Source organism: Vombatus ursinus, unplaced genomic scaffold, assembly GCF_900497805.2.
Source record: "Vombatus ursinus unplaced genomic scaffold, bare-nosed wombat genome assembly UNPS02009132.1, whole genome shotgun sequence".
NCBI classification, from domain to species: domain Eukaryota; kingdom Metazoa; phylum Chordata; class Mammalia; order Diprotodontia; family Vombatidae; genus Vombatus; species Vombatus ursinus.
In genome coordinates this window covers 11,281,149-11,298,096 of record NW_020948910.1, presented here as the reverse complement: position 1 = coordinate 11,298,096, position 16,948 = coordinate 11,281,149, and the positions used below count along the sequence as shown (strand labels likewise).

Sequence of the window (16,948 nt, the reverse complement as noted above, 5' to 3'; positions counted from 1 at the left end):
GATTTCTAACATGCCTCTCATAAATTTATGATTCTGTGCATTAAGGGAAAGGAATTCTGAGTGAGTCATTAGGAGGTATCAAAGTTTGTGAGGAAACCAGAATAATAGAGCAACTTTTCATCTTATGCAAAGTTTGCCCTACTATCTCCAAACAAATATTTATTCGTAAGCCTTCTTTTTTTTTTTTTTGGAAGTAAATACAACAATCATACTAGAAACAAGCAACAGGTGACCTGGTTTATTAGGAAGAATTCATAATGAAAACATTTGCATTTGCTTATTCTGCAATATACAAAAAGGATAATTTGATAAATAAATTCAGTTTTGACTTTCAATCTGTTGGCTAATATAAATGGTAAAAAACCAAATACAACATGGTGTGGTCATTTGTAGAAACAGTGTTTCTTATTACTCTTATTCAGTGCATTGTAATTTTTTTTAACTTAAAATTTTTAACCTATATATTACTTACCAAGGACCACCGGAGCTTTTGCTGCATTTTAAGTTTTAAGGTACAATCTTTAGACTATTTTAGGCAATAGCAATAATAATGCAGCCAAATCAGACTGGAACTGAAAAATTCAATCCAATTCATGGGGATTATGTGCATGGCATATACAGCACAAGCAAAAATAACCCCCATTTTCCCATCTGGTCTAATCTGGCCAGAGTCATATAGGCAAAGAAATAATACAGACCAATGAGCATAGTGCTTTTACCTTAGCCCAACCCAAAGTACTACTTAAAAGAAAAAAATAATCTTAACATTTTACTCCAAAATGAGAGTTTCAAATGCAATAGGCCCATTGGCCCATTGGAAAGAACAACATTGATCTTCTTTTGTTTTGTTTCCCTAAATGATATTTTAAACACAATATTGAATTTAATAAAAACTCATGGATTTGTAAAGTTAATGAGAAATCATGAATAATGTTAGGGAAGCAGGTTATTACCATGCTTTTTAAAGAGACAAAAAGGTGAATTGGAAAAAAAATACTTTGCATATCTTAAAATATTCAGCTGAGAACAACTATTGCTAACTTAAAAAAATACCTTCTCCTCTTCCCTTGGTCCATCTTAGGAAATCCAGTCCATTAAATAATGACAAATAGAAACTTGACCTGACTGTCTAAAGCAATTTCAGTTTCTATTTTATACAATAATTACTTTGGGTTTATGATTAGGTTATTATAAACTATATACTAATTTTAAAGGCAGATTTTTTGGAGAACTTTGGCATGTTGTCAGCAATGAATTGAAAGGAACAAGGCATATTTAATACAATAATTCCCTTGAAACATGAATATAAAAATATAAAACCATTTAAGGTACTTAAGGTAATCTCAAATTTTTATGACATTTTAAAAATTTGCTCAAAAACAGCTGAATCCTTTGCATATCACTGTAGACGTATAAGTTCGGTATGGTCTGGGAAGAAATGAGTGTCTTTCTGTCTCTGGAATCCAGTTGTCAAAGTAGTATCGATATTCTTTTGCTTTTGTTCTCAGCTTTTAAGATGAAGTGTAGAAATACCTGGGTTTAGCATTGCCCAGGAGATCATCTTCATAGTTGGGGAGGCAACAGAAGAAGAAGGCACAGCCTATGAGGATAATGGTAGCTGCCCAGCCAAAGCCATAAGCCCAGTTGTAATAATACCTGGTAACAAGATCACCTTGAAGAAATTGCCGGGTGTACATCACTGGATAAATAACCAGAGAGATGATCTGAAACACAGCTAAAGGTAGGGGGAAAAACACAGGAAAAAAATAAATAAAAACAAACACACTAATTTTGTCATCTTTAATATTTCTTTCTACCTGTAAAAATATAAATTCTACTCTAGGGGTGAGAATATTGATCAACGATTGAATGGCTATCATGTGCTTAGCACTAAGTGATAGAGTACAAAAGAATTACTAGAGAACGATGCTTTATATATAATAGAAACTCAGCAAATGTTGAATTGAATGACATGCAAACATGAAACAAAATTATTGTATGGATACTTATGAGTTCATGTAGTACATCAGAAACTTCTCATATATTACATACTATTTTCTAATTTCCTATACCCAGGGTCCAAACTTTTTTTGATCAACCACCCCTATTTGTAAAAAAAAAAAATTATAATGGCCAAGTCTGGTCCCAAAGATCAGATATGAGAATGTAACTCCCTCCCTTCTTTGTTGTCTCAGGGTGTGGATAATTGCATATAATGTCAGTTTTTAGATATGTTGGATAGTTTTGCTAAGCCATCTTTCTTTCTCTTTTTTTATTCTTTGTTACATAGGATGGTTCTCTGGGTAAGGGAGAAGGAAGGAATAAGGTAGGAAAGTAAGGTGATATTAAAAAAAAAACCAATATCGGGGCAGCTAGGTGGCACAGTGGATATAGCACTGGCCCTGGAATCAGGAGGACCTGAGTTCAAATTCAGTCTCAGACCAGACACTTGACACTTACTAACTGTGTGACCCTGGGCAAGTCACTTAACCCCCATTGCCTCATCAAAAAACAAAAGGGAAAAAAAAACCAATATCAATAAAAATAGGACCTTTACCTTGAAGGGACAGATTAAGTATATTTTTTTTTCAATATCTGCTAGGTAGCATATTTCCAACAGCTATGTGTCACAGAATAGTTCAGCAAATATGAGACACTTGTAAAAGAAAAATGGATAGCATCTTTAAGTTTGATAATTCCTCTAAGTACTTTGCCAGGAGAGTACCAGCTTTTGGCATATGCAATCCTTTTGGGACAAAGTTTTTTTGGAGGCTTTTTATTTGTTTTGGAAACTCTTGCCAAATAAATGTTTTCTGAAGAGATGTTTTTATTTTCCTAATACCTGAGATTAGAACTGTACAGATACTTTTGTGGTTTATTACATATCTCTCCATATGTATAGATTTCTATATATGGAAATAGAGATAGATGGATTGATCTGTAGATAGATTGAGAGATGTCTATATCTATATCTATTTTTGTTCTTGTTTATTTGTCTTGTTTCATAAATTTGGGTATTCACCTTTCTTTTTTTTTTTGGCTAGGCAATGGGGTTAAGTGGCTTGCCCAGGGTCACACAGCTAGTGAATGTCAAATGTCTAGTCTGAGATTGGATTTGAACTCAGGTCCTCTTGACTCCAGGGCCAGTGCTCTATCCACTGCACCACCTAGCTGCCCCTCAGCTAAGTTTTTAGATGATGAAACTAGGTAAATGTCTCAAATACTGAAATATCTGTGATCTTGGGAACTTTTCTCAAATACTAAAATATATCTGTGATCTCTAGATCACAATGATAAATTTATAAGCATACATCAAATAGCAACTATGCAACAGGTATTCTAAGTAATATAATTCAAAATTATATAGTCCCTGTCCTCAAGGAGCTTATAGTCTACTGGGGAGACAACATGTACATAAATATGTTTAAAATACAAATAAAAGAAATAAAAAAGGAGCTTGGGGAGGGAAGCAACTTCAAGATGGGAGATCAAGAATGACTTCATGTAAAAGATGGTGCTTGAGCTAAGTTAGGAAGGAAAGTAGAGATTCTAAGAGGCAGAGGTGAGGAGGGAGTGCATGGAGGATAAACACCACAAAGGCTCAGGGGCAGGAGGTGGAGTATCACGTATGGGGAACAGCCAGAAGGTCAACATGTCTTGTCTGTAGCATGCTAGAAGGCAAGTAATATGTAATAAAGTTGGAAAGGTAGGCTGAAACTAAGTTGTGAAGGGTTTAAAGTCAGTCTTACTGAATAGTGGAGTGATAAAGTTTAAAAAAAAAGAGCTTTATAGAAAAACCAGTTTAGCAGCTGTGTGGAAGATGTGTTGGAGAGGGCAGTAACTTTAGGCAAGGAAAGCAATTAGGAAGCTATTTTAATATTACAGGTGAAAAGTGATGGGGGCCTGAACTACAGTACTGGCTGGATGAATAAATAGGTGGGAATAGAAGCAAGAGATGTTGTGTAGATAGACCTAACAAGATGGCAGATGATTGGGTATGTGTGGTTACTGAGGGTGAAGAGTCAAGAATGACACCAATGGATGACTCAAACAATGACAGTGCCTTAGATGGAAATAGGAAGGTCAGGAGAAGGGTAGGTTTGGGGGAGAACCTCTCATTGTCCATATCTGCAAAATGGGGATGATTAGACATTCCCTACTTCACTGGGTTGTTCAATCAATCCACCCTTGAATAAATTTAAGCATTTATTAAGTATCTACTATGTGCCAAGCACATAGACCAGTGAGGTGGTACAATGGATAGAGTGCAGGGTCTGGAGTTAGGAAGACTCAGCTTCATAAATTCAAATTTCAACACTTACTAGCTGTGTGACCTTGGTCAAGTCACTTAACATTGTTTGCCTCAGTTTCCTCATCTGTAAAATGAGCTGGAGAAAAAAATGGTAAACCACTCCAGTATCTTTGCCAAGAAAAACCCTCAAATGGCATCATGAAGAGTTAGATATGACTGAAATGACTGAATAAGAACAAATGTGCCAAGCACTGTGCTAGACACTGGAAATATAAAGACAAAAACAAAAGCCTCTTCTTTCCAGAAGGACCTCATGTTCTACCAAGTGAAATACATACATATATAAGTAAATATATAAACTATATACCAAAGAAATAGCAAGTAATTAGAGAGGGGGACACTAGCAACTGGGGGGGTTCAGGAAATGTCTCATGTCACTGCTTGTATTTGAGCTGATTTTTAAAGAAATCTAAGTATTCTAAGGGGCAGAGGTGAAAACAAGTATATGAAGAAATCACTTTGTAAACCTCAAAGTGCTATATAAATGTGTTACTATTCCTGTGCCTCCTATGTTGTTTCCAAAAACAAAATCATAGATTTGGAGCTGGAAGGGAACTTAGAGGTCATCTGGTCCAATCCTTTCATCTAACAGATGAGGAAACTGAGGTCCCAAGGTAAACCCGGTAGTAATTGGCAGAACTGTGATTCTCTGACTCCACAGCCAGAACTCTCTCTATTACACCACAGTAGAATGCAGTGCCTGTCAAGACACATGTTATGTTATCGATGCTCACAGATGTTAGAGAAGAAAATTACTTTTCAAACACGTTCTTACCAGCAAGGGCCAGCAGTCCTCCAATCACTCGCAGGAAAACAAGCATTTGCGGTCCACAAAGAGCAAAGAAGGAGAGGATGAAGCAGATCACCAGGATGATGCAGCCACACATGAGCATAGCAGCTGCTGCTCTCCCCCAGGCTACCCAAAAGAGAGAGAAAGACACAGTATTTAATAACAAATGAGGTTGCAAAAATATCAAGGACAGCTTATGGAAGCACTGGCAGTAATCTACATTCTTTCATTAGTGTTTTTGGAGGGCAAAGGAGCTGTTTTCCTTCTTTATTTCTTCATTGGCATCTCACACCTCCCCTTCCCCCCTTTAAGGAGTATATGATTATCTTCAGCCTCGTTAGAAATGTAAGCACATCAATGAAAAGCAGTTTAGGAAAATGACATTTCCCGTATTTCTAATCCCTTGTGTTGGACTTGTACTCTACAGCCAGAGATCGTAACCACACCCTCTGGAAATCCAGAGCCAAGAAAGAGAATATTGCAACCTTTGTTTTGTTGAGCTGGCAGGGTCTAATAGAGCAACCTGAGGCCCCATCTGTCCCAACCTGAATAGGTGAAGGCTCGATGATTTCATCATTTGTGGGAACTAGGGTGTTGAAGCTTCCTTTATCCCTTTGTCCTTTCACCAGCTCAGACCCTAACCCGTCTATGACTCAGTAGATATGGACTAGGGAGTTGCCTGAGGAACAAATAGGTTAAGTGATTTGCTGGTGGTGACGCTGGTCTTTCTTATTCCAAACCTAGCATTCTATTCATTCTATCATGCTGTTTTATTGCTCCCTATATCCCTTGTCACACCCACTGGCCCCAATATTTACCACATATTTCTAAGGGAAGTGTTTGCTTCCCTGAGACAAGAAAATTTTATACCAACTCTCCCCTTTTAAAAATTCCTAACCTGCCGTAGGTCTAGTTAAAGTCAAACAAATACTAAGTTCCTAATCTTCATAGGCCCTGTGCTTCATAAGCCAGATTTACAGGGCCAAAAAGGAAACAATCTCAAGGGCTTTGAGGAAACTCTGTAGAAGAAACCACACGTGAAAGTGCTATTAGGATAGAGTTGGCACTAGCAGCTGGTAGATCTGACAAAGTCTAATGGAAAAGATAGCACTTCACTGGGTGTTAAATGAAGCTAGGGATATGAGGTGAAGAAGGAGTACATAGATATATGTACATATATATGTATATGAGGTGAGGACGGAGAACATTCCAACAGGGGAAACATACAGTCTGTGCTAAAGCATGGAGATAGGAGATGAAATATTGTGTGTGAGACAAAAGCGCAATGAAAGTTGTTAACACAAAATGAAAACCAGTTTTGTTTGTTTTGTTTTCTTTTTTGTTATGGGGCAATCTAAAATAGAATATCTTTTGGATTATTTTTTTAAACTTATCTTCATATGTATAGAAACCCAAGCAACCTCAACATGAGAGCTACCTTTCTCTGCTTCCTTTTAGCCTCTGCTATATCTTTCTGGAGGTGTAATAACTAGAACAATATTCAGTATTCCAAGTTAAGATATTCTTAGGTGTGAGATAATGCTTCTGGTTGTGTATACCTTTAGTGAGGATTCATATGGTGCATATGTTGCAAACTGTACCCTAAATCTTGCTATTCCAGCTAGCATTTCCTAGGGCAGGTCCTCTTTGGAGCAATTCAAGCTTCAGTTTATAATAAATAGAAACTTACTAGCCTTATTTTCAGTTTTAAAGTAGCACCAGTTTACAAGAATGGATGTAACAACTATTATCACTTTCAAATTAATAACCCAGCAATTGTTATCATTTCATATGCTTTATCAAATTATTTTTTTTCTTGCAGGACAGAGATGGAATGCATTGTGTATAAAGGCCAATGAACACCCCATCTTCTATATTTGATATTAGCCAGGCCTTCCATATCCAAAGAGACACAGAGAAGTGGTAAGGATATAGCAAGTCACAGAAATTGTTAAAGTGATAGCTAATAAATCCTTCAATAATGTGTCAATGAATTGTGGATATTGGATGTGGAATAGGGGAGCTAACGAGGTAATTGATGATTGACTTTGCTTGCCAGGCATTCAGCATAGTGCAGCAGAAAGCAAGCTGGATTTGAAGCTAGAAGGTCCAGATAGGTTCAGGCTCTACCTGTGCCACTTACTACCTATGTGACCCTGGACAAGATATTTCACCTCTCTGGGCCTCAGTTTCCTCATCTATAAAATGAGGGATTGGACTCAATGATTTCCAAGGATCCATTTAGTTCTATTTCTATGAACCTCTGAATACTTAGGAAATTCCAAACTTAAAGATTTCATGCATTGTTACATACTTACTCTAAGGAATAATCCTCTAAATTTAGGCAACTGAAGAGTCCTGTGATCCTACTCTGTCCCTACCCACTGCTGTTAGTTGTAATGTTGTGCACAAATTCTGTCAACTGTTTAATGTCCTAACATTATGAATACATTTTGAAGCTCCCAAACCCGCATCTTGATTTGCTAATATTTCCAAGGAAGTCATCAAACTTTGGGGCTGGGAATAGAATGGTCAATAGGACACAATTTATTAATTTTCTGACCATTGTCAGATACACTACCATCAACCAACCACATATTCCAATACACAAGCAAGAGCCAGACATTTCAATCTGTAAAGCTTTACATGATGCTTTTTCTCCCCAAAAAAAGCAAAACAAGCTACACAGTAGTTACCAGGCAAAGATATCTGGATAGAAGACAAAATTAATTCATGGAAAAGTACAAAGAGCTAACATGGTATAGTGGAAAGATATCTGGAGTCAGAGGATCTAGGTTCAAATTCTAGAATTTAAGTTTGACATGAGAAAAAATTCCCAACAATTGACCTATCAAAAAGTAGACTAGACTCCTATCCTTTTTTGTTGTTGTTGTTGTTGTTCAGTCATTTCAGTTGCCCCCAACTCTTTGTGATCCCCTCTTCGGTTTTCTTGGCATGGATACTGGAGTGGTTTGATATTTCCTTCTCCAGCTCATTTTACAGATGAGGAAACTGAAGCAAACAGGGTTAAGTGACTTGCCCAGGGTCACACAGCTAGTAAGTGTCTGAGGCTGAATTTGAAGAGAAGTCTTCCTGATTCCAAGCTCAGTGTTCTATCTACTTCTCCACCTAGTGCCTTCTGCTCTCCTTGGAAGTCTTCAAATAAATATGTAATTCTTGAGTATATTATAGTAGAGATTCCTTTTACATTTTGGTTGAACTACAAGACTGCTGTGATCTCTTCCAACTCTGAAAATCTGTGATCCCTTCAAACTCTAAACCAATGATCTAGGAAGGAACTTGGGAGGTAAAGTCATTCTGAGGCTGGTGAAAACACCCAATCTCATTGCAACAGCTTTAGAGACTGTTATCTTTTCAAGGAGGAAGAATCTATGATGTAATCACACTGCCAATTTCTAATACTTTTTGTATGTTTCATGTACATACAAATATAACACACATATTTAAATGTGACTTATTTTAAACCCAGTTAATATTTAGCATTACTGTTTATATTATGAGTATACTGTTAATATTGGGTCTACTTGCAAATGTTTTATTAAAAATTTATTTTTCCTTTGCTTTCCTCAGTGAAATTCAGTTTACAGACATTTGCATTGAAGGAAGCTGCCCAGAAAGCTTTTGGAATATATCTATTCAGATAAGTGAGGGATACTTCCCTCTGAAAGGATTTTACAGGGAGCATAATGATGTCCAGCCACAGAGCAAAACAACATGGGTTGGTGGTGTACCAAGAAGACTAGGTCGGATATAAGACAAAATTTCTTAACTCTAAGGGTAACTGAGGCACTGACATAGCATCCCTAAGGGAAATAGTAAATGTCTGACTCTAGAGATCTTACAGCCATCAAACTTGAATGTCTGAGGAGTGGACCTATTCCTGAGGAATTTTAGATTCTTTCTGTGTGGTTCTGACTGTGATGTTATATACAGACAAAGATTACATATGTACATGCCTATCTAAAACAGGGCAACGTACGATCATTTCGTACACAGCTTCTCTTCCCTCCCTCCCCAAGAGACTACCTTTGTTAGATAAACACATACACAGAGGTTCAGGCACACATATAAAAAAAATACATGCCTACATATCCCCCCTCCCCCCCCAAAAAAAATCCTACATCTTAACTTAAGGCCTAATTAATAGGGCTCATTCTTTCAAAAAAAATGACATCATGCTGGCTGACACACATAAGAAATTCTGCTAACCACTCTTGAACCCCACAGAGCTCAGACCTTCACATCCACTTATTATCCAAAGATAACAGAGCAATTAGCTGATGAACTGGGTAGAGGAGGCAACTAGTTAAGATGATTAGCCCCAAATGTCCACTCAATTAGCTTAGTTGACCTAATTCTTTAGATCAACTATATTCCACATTATGCTGAAATATTAAAAACAAATCGGAGGATATTTGCTTTTTTCAATATGTCTCTATTTCAGATTTCTTCAAATGACATATTTCTTTATTGTATTTAAAATAGCTGCTGCTAAAAATTCTATTTTTTACACAGCTTTAAAGGTGAATAAATATATATTTTATTATGTGTAATTGTTCAACTTTGCTTGGGTGTATTAATGGAGAGCTCATTGATTCAAGTGCTGACATTTTGACTGTAAACTCTTTACTAACAAAGTACATAAACCAGATTGCTTCATGAATGCAAGAAAATTGTACTGACACAGATCAAACAGACACATAGACAAAGGGTGCATGGGGTTAAGGTTCAAAGGGATGTGATACTGAATCGTTGATAGTATTCTAAGCTTGGCTTACATCAAAAATCTACCAGTAAACAATCGAAAAAGGAACTTGGAATTACATCCAAAAAATGACTTAAAATGTCTACTACCTTTAAATACAAGATCCCAGTGCTAGGCCGATACCAAAGGGAGGATAATGACAAAAAGAAAGGCCCCACATACACAAAAATTTTTATAGCAGCCCCCCCCTTTTTTTTAGAAGCAAAGACCTAGAAACAAGGTACTTGTTCATTAACTGGTAAACAGCTAAGCCAATTGTGGCACAAGAATATAATGGAATATGATGTGGTCATAAGAAATAATGAACTTGAAAAACACAGAAAAATAAGAAAAAATTCTTACGAAGTGAAGGAAGCAGAACCAGGGAAACATTATACACGATGATGATGATAATAAAAATGGAAGGACCAACCAAAAAAAAAACCTCAATATATAATTATAATGACCAAACTTAGTCTTGAAGAAAAGATGTGAAACTACACTTCTCTCTCTACTTTACAGAGGTGAGGGAATATGGACATAGAACTTCAAGCATACTATAAGCCTCGAATGAGAGGTTAATTAGTTTTATTGAATTACATTTATTTGTTGTCATAGCAGATGGCCCTTTGGGTAGAGAACAACCCAGATACATGTATATAGAAATACTGGTGATCTAAAAACAAGTTATTGGTAAAAAGGTTTCTTAAAAGTCCTATAAAAAAGTGAAAGGGGAAAAAAAACACAACAGCCTGCCACTTGTAAATATTTAACTGAGATTCTCTCATTTGCCAAGAGATTTTTTTAGACAAATGTAATAGGCTGAATTCTCCCTATTGAACAATATATATATTTACTACCATACATTCATACAAATATTTTAGTTACTCTGACATTGGACTTCCCTTTGATATAACCCATTTTTCATTTATTTAAATCTTACCATTCTAAATATAATTGTAATAATTAACAGCATTGTAAACTGGTTATTATAACATTTAAAACGTTTGCAATTTTAAAACAACCAACTAAACACATCCACATTCACAACAGCCAAAATGAAACATATTCCACTTTGTACCATAAAATGATCTTCTCTTTTCTACTTGTATACATGATACTGATTTATTAGCAAAGTAGCATCCAGTAGGTGAACATTTCCATATAAAGTGGGTGATTTTTTTCTTTTCTACTGTGAAGCTAAAATGCTACCACGGGGGCTATATTGTTTTATTTAAAGTTCCAGGCATAAATTCTACATTTAATTTGACAAACACATATACACATAAATGCGCACACACCCTTACTAATTTTTTTAAAAAGTATTAATGTCCATTCAGGAGTTATTTTATTTTTATCAGAAACAACTCTATCAATGCAAATGATATTTGTTTAGTTGCTATTTACATTTAAATTACCTAATTTCAATGGACAAAATATATATTTTTTCGGCCCTCTCAAAGTGCCTGTCAGTTTTCTTTGACCTTTCATTCTCAATCAATTTTCCTCAAGTAATCATGGGTAGTGTGTATTCCATTGATGTGGTTCTACCTTTTTTTTTCCTTACTTATTTTGGATGATTTCATAAATGTATTTCCAGATTTCTTTGAATTCTTTATACCTAAATATATTAGTCACTTTCTAACATCAGCAATGAATCTGGGATTTCATCATTATAGGGAACCTCTGATAAGAAAACTCCCTCTACCAGAGCAGATCAGCACTAACTCTGTAATTTATAGTCTAAAAGAGCTGCCTAGGGAAGTGACAGATTTAGTGACTTGCCCAGAATCAGAGGCAGAATTTGTCAGAGCTGGGAATTATACCCAGATCTTTTTGGCTCCAAGGTCAGCTCTCTTTCCACTACACCAATTCATTTCCCATTCCATCATATTAATTTATTTAATATGCAATTTATCATCATATGCAATTTATTTAACCACATTCTCGTATTGTTGAATATTTGGGTTGTTTCTAGGGTTTCTTTTATTAACAATTACATATAATCCTGCTATAAAAATCTTTGAATGAACATCTCATTATTTTTAATGGAAATTAACAATTACTTCACTACAAGCAGAATCTGATTCTGAAATCTGAAGTATCATTTCTAATTAAATAGCTTTGGGGCCGTTCAGTAAAAGAATGAATCCCCCACCCCCCCAAAAAGAATTAAGGGCTAATTTCATTTCCTAAAGGTAGGGTGTTATATAGCCTCTCCTTGATTCCATGAATAAGTTTAATACATTTTGTTAAATTCAATAGGTTATGATCTCTTTCCATTTAAATTTTGAAACTTAATCAATCAGTAAGCATTTATTAAGAGACTACTATGGGCTAGGGACTGTGGGTACAAATACAAAAGTAAAATAATCCCTATCCTCAAGTTTTCAATTGTATATCTGGGTGAGTGGAATATGGTAGTATCCTTGGCAGAAATACAGTTCAGAGAGATAAGTTTGTAAGAAAATATATTGTTTCAGTTTTGTACATATTAAGTTTGAGATGTCTACAGGACATCCAGTTTTACATGTCCATTTGGCAGTTCATGACATGTCATTTGGCAGAAATAGATCTCAGCAGAGCTCTTAGCTGGATGGAGCTGACAATATTAATTAAACTCATTAACAAAGATAATTGAATGCAAAATACAAAGAGCCTCTTACTCAAATGAATGTTGGTTATTATGCTACTACCTTAATCAACTTACAACTCACACTCCACCCAAGTTTAATTTTCTTTTTCTAATTTCATAATGTCATGTCTTCATTATAGACTAAGTACAAAAAAGGCATCCAAATGATATTCTTGGATAATCTTACAGGACTAAATCGTGTCAATATCAGAACAGTTTAAAAAGATATCTATAGGCAATATTAATAGATATTAATTAATGAAGAGATGACATTTTCTGGCATTGTTACTATTTAATTTTATATGAGCACATTGTCGTTGTTCAGTCATGTTCCATACTTTGTGGCCCTATTTGGGGTCTTCTTGACAGAGATACTGGAGTGGTTTGCCATTTCCTTCTCCAGCACATTTTACAGATGATGAATTGAGGCAAACAAGGTTAAGTGACTTGCTCAGGCTCACACAGCTAGTAATTGTCTGAGTCCAGATTTGAAATCAGGAAGATGACTCTTCCTGACCTACAGCTGGAAAATCTATCCACTGCACCATCTAGCTACCCTATGAGCACTTATAATATGTGAAGCAAATCTAGAATGTAGAATAGTATATGGAGTTTCCATTACAAAAGAAAACAAAACTGAATACTAACTCCTAAAGAGTACAGAATCAACATCAGAGTTTCAACATAATAGAAAAAGTGAAGTTACTTAATGTTTGGCAGGGCAGAATCCATGCTAGGCCCCACAGATATACATTGGCAACCAAGGAAAAATGAATGTTTGAGGTTTCAGAAGAGGACGTGGCTTCATAGAGGAAATACAGGGCTGCCTGTAGAACACTAGGAAGGGAAGTGTGAGACATCCATTCCAGCTATTGAGATGATTATCAGATTTACCAGTGAAGTTTTTAACCTATTAAGCACCTACAAACTAAAACAGGCAATTCATCCTCGTATGTTGCTGAAAGGCAATGTGATATTGTAGATGGAGGCCCCACCCTTGGTGTGAGTTCAAATCCTGAGGCTCAGGTGATTGGCCCAAGGTTATAGAAATAGTGAACATCGGAGGCAAGATTTGAATCCAGGTTTTCTGACCCTAAAAATAGTGTACTTTCCACTTGCCATCCTGTGACTGTGGGGAGGAGCAATTAAGTGGCACAGTAGATAGAGCGCTGGCCCAGGAGTCAGGAGGACCTGAGTTCAAATCTGGCCTCAGACACTTAGTTGTGACCCTGGGTAAGTCTGTTTGCCTCAGTTTAAAATGAGCCGGAGAAGCAAATGGCAAACCACTCGTGTCTTTGCCAAGAAAACCCCAAATGGGGTCACAAAGAGTTGGACACAACTGAAAAGTGATTGAACTAACCACGGGGAAGTCAGCATAACATGCTTTCTAAGCCGTGCCATCCTATATAAAAGTGAGTTAATGTTATTATTCTCTGATTTTCCCAAGAATACAAAAAGTCTTTATTAAAAGGGAGATTAAGTCTCAAGAGTTTGATTCCAAGCTCAGTATTCTTTAACTAAGCTACAATGACTCTCCCTTCTTTCCCCACGAAGAGGGAGTGGTTCAAACTCATCTCCATAATTTCCCTCCCTGACATGTAGTAGCTTGCTTAAGAAGCTAAATCCAACATTAATTAATTCCCCATAAGGCATCCACCTGATGTTCTTGCCTTTCTCAGAAGATTGAGAAGGGAGGAACTTTGGGTGGAGTAGAGTAATCCGTGTATGTGCATGCTTGAATACTAAAATCCATCTCAGCATTTTGTCTACACAAACAACTCAAACCACCATCTGGATGTGTGTTGGACTAGATTTTTCTTTTTGCATGTTTTGAGAAATGCAAATTACAGTTCAGTTTTTTTTTTAAACCTTTTATTTTCCTTAGCATCATTGCTATGCTTCACTTTGCCTGGGTAGACTGTGTATTTATCAGCAAATTCACTTCATCGGTATAATTAATGAAAGTGATGATCAAGCATTTTGTAAGTAAAAGGGTAGACTTTTTAAATAATGGTAACAATTATACCAGTAAGTTCCCAGTGGCATGAAAATTTTTTGAGTGCTGACACTTTTTTGTTTTAGTCTTTGTCTCCCCCAGGCCTGGTATATACGTAGTAGGTATTTAATGTTGTTTGAAATGCCCTGGTGTTATGTCTCCTTGTATCTGTTAAGAATTGATGTCTCCATTGATAGTATGTGACAACCAGTCATGACAGTGTCCTTTCCTTCCTCAAAAGAGAGTAGTTCAGTTGCATCAAAGAAAACTCTGAGTAGTTTCACAGATAAACACCGGGTCCTCTAATTAAGGCTCATTTCCTTCTCTCTTCAAAAAACAGTTCACGTCTATTCCTTTTAGGTCATTTTTTTATGTTCTCACTGTAACATCATTCATAAAACCTTGGCCTCTATAAAAACTGAAACTGAGAAGGCAAAGAGCTGAAGAGCCTATCCCTTTGGGAAAGTAATTTTGAGACTTTTTGATGCCACAAGTCCGCAAATACGTTTCCCTAATACTAGAGATTTAATTGTATAGGGCTGTAAGATGTAGTAAGACGTTACCACTACTACTTTAGGTTTAAATTCTAAATATCATGTGAATCATGCACTCATCCATATTGTATACATTTCACCAGCTGAGTTTTAGTTAAGATATATTTAGAAAACAACACTGTGGTAAATTTGCAGACCAATTGCTCAAGTAAATACATACATATTTCCCACAGGCAGTTTATTGATATAGAGGTTAAAGCAAGGATTCTAAGCTTTTTGTGTGTCATGGACTCCTTTTCGATCCTGTCTATCAAAGCCTTGCCCCTTCTCAGAATAATGTTTTTAAATGCAGAAAATAAATACATAAGATTACAAAGAAAATAACATATATAGAAATACAGTTATAAATTTTTAAGTACATAAACCTGAGATAGAACTCCTGGCAAAATGGTGAAAAGCAATCATTTTTTTCCCTATGATTTCAATGGTATTGGAAATTCTAAGCACAAAAATTCTTCCCATTACTGCAGATCAGCAACTATTCTGTAACTTATAGTCTTTGAGAGTTGTGTGAGGCACTGCAAAGTACGTGACTTGCTCATGGTCAAAAATCTTGTATGCGTCAGAAGAAGGATTTGAACCTAGAGCTCCCTGATTCCAAGGCCAGTTCTCTATCATTTATGCCAGTCTGCCTCTTGAAAGCTTAATTAGAATTTCAAATAAGGAATCAAAAAGCACTGATACATCCTTAGCTCTCAGTCTCACAGAGATATTTTCAAAATTGCCATTTCCACAGATTTAGAAACCCTAACCAATGGAGTATGTGGGTAGGTCAGAATCATAGACTAGGAAAGATAGGTAATATTCTGGAATACAGAGAAAATATCCAAAAAATTTACAAACTGAATCTAAACTTTTAGAACTTAATTGGCTTAAGTCTAAAGTCTTATCCTTGTTAAAACGAAAACAAAAAGTGTACAAGTACAGGATAGGGAAGATGTGAAAAAAATCTAGGGGGACTTGAGGGTCTCAACATGGCAGGCAAAAAAGTAGTGCCCAAACTAAAAAAAGTGATAGACCCATTGAACTTAACTATATTCAGTTTGGGAGATCACTCATAGTTTACAAATAATATTAATAAGCTTGAGAATATCAGGAAATGGTCACTAGGATGGTGATTGGGCTGGACACTATGCCATAAAAGGACTGATTGAAGAAACACAGTGTGGACATTTAGCCTAACAAAGACTTACCTGGGGTTGTCTTTCTTGGTCCCAGAGGGCAGAATTAGAAGCACTTAGGGTTACCACCTATTACTCCGGTGGCTGCGGGGCTCAACTGGGATCAGTGTCTGGATAATCTTCCTCATAGTATTAGAACTGTTCCAAATTCTAAAGGGGGTGCCTAGGAACATTTCCTTTCATTTAGATGTCTTCAGATAAATGCTGGATGGCCACTTTTAGGATAGTGTAGAGAGGAATTCCTGTTCAGTTATAGATTGTACTAAATGACTTCTGAGGTCACTTAAATTCTAAAATTCTGTGGTCCTGGGAATGTTAGACTTGAGGGGAACTTGGAGGTATTGAACATCCTTTAATTTTATAGAGAAGGAAAATAAGACTCAGGGAAATTGTGACTTATCCAAGGTCACATACATAGTTAGTGGAAAAGTCAGGGGTAGAACCAGGTTGCCTGACTGCCAGTACAATACTCTTTCCATCATAATACTGTCTTTTATGTACCAAGACCTAAAATTAGAGGGAGGAAAACCAGAATAGCATCTTATTAGGACTGTTTTCTGACATTTCTTTAATGCCCGATCATATTGTACCTTTGAAGCAAATGACTTAAAAGAACACTTGAGTCAACTGCTTCATCTTTAATCTGGGAAAAGTTGTCAATAACTTAAATCTCATTAATAAAAAAAATAGAAGACATTTAACATGTTTATATGCT

The 16,948-nt window shown here is 36.1% G+C and overlaps 1 protein-coding gene across 2 annotated transcripts in view; it reads right to left on the bottom strand.

Moving 5' to 3' along the window:
- Positions 1–209: 209 nt before the first annotated feature.
- PERP (PERP, TP53 apoptosis effector) overlaps positions 210–16,948 on the bottom strand; it is a 34,412-nt gene continuing 17,673 nt past the window's right edge. For both annotated transcript variants that reach the window (XM_027850640.1, XM_027850639.1), the window contains exons 2-3: positions 5,088–5,228; positions 210–1,735 (exon numbers count right to left, since the gene is read on the bottom strand). In XM_027850640.1, the coding sequence (XP_027706441.1) occupies positions 1,512–1,735; positions 5,088–5,228 (365 nt within the window). In that variant the 3' untranslated portion in view covers positions 210–1,511. The remainder of the gene's footprint in view (positions 1,736–5,087; positions 5,229–16,948) is intronic.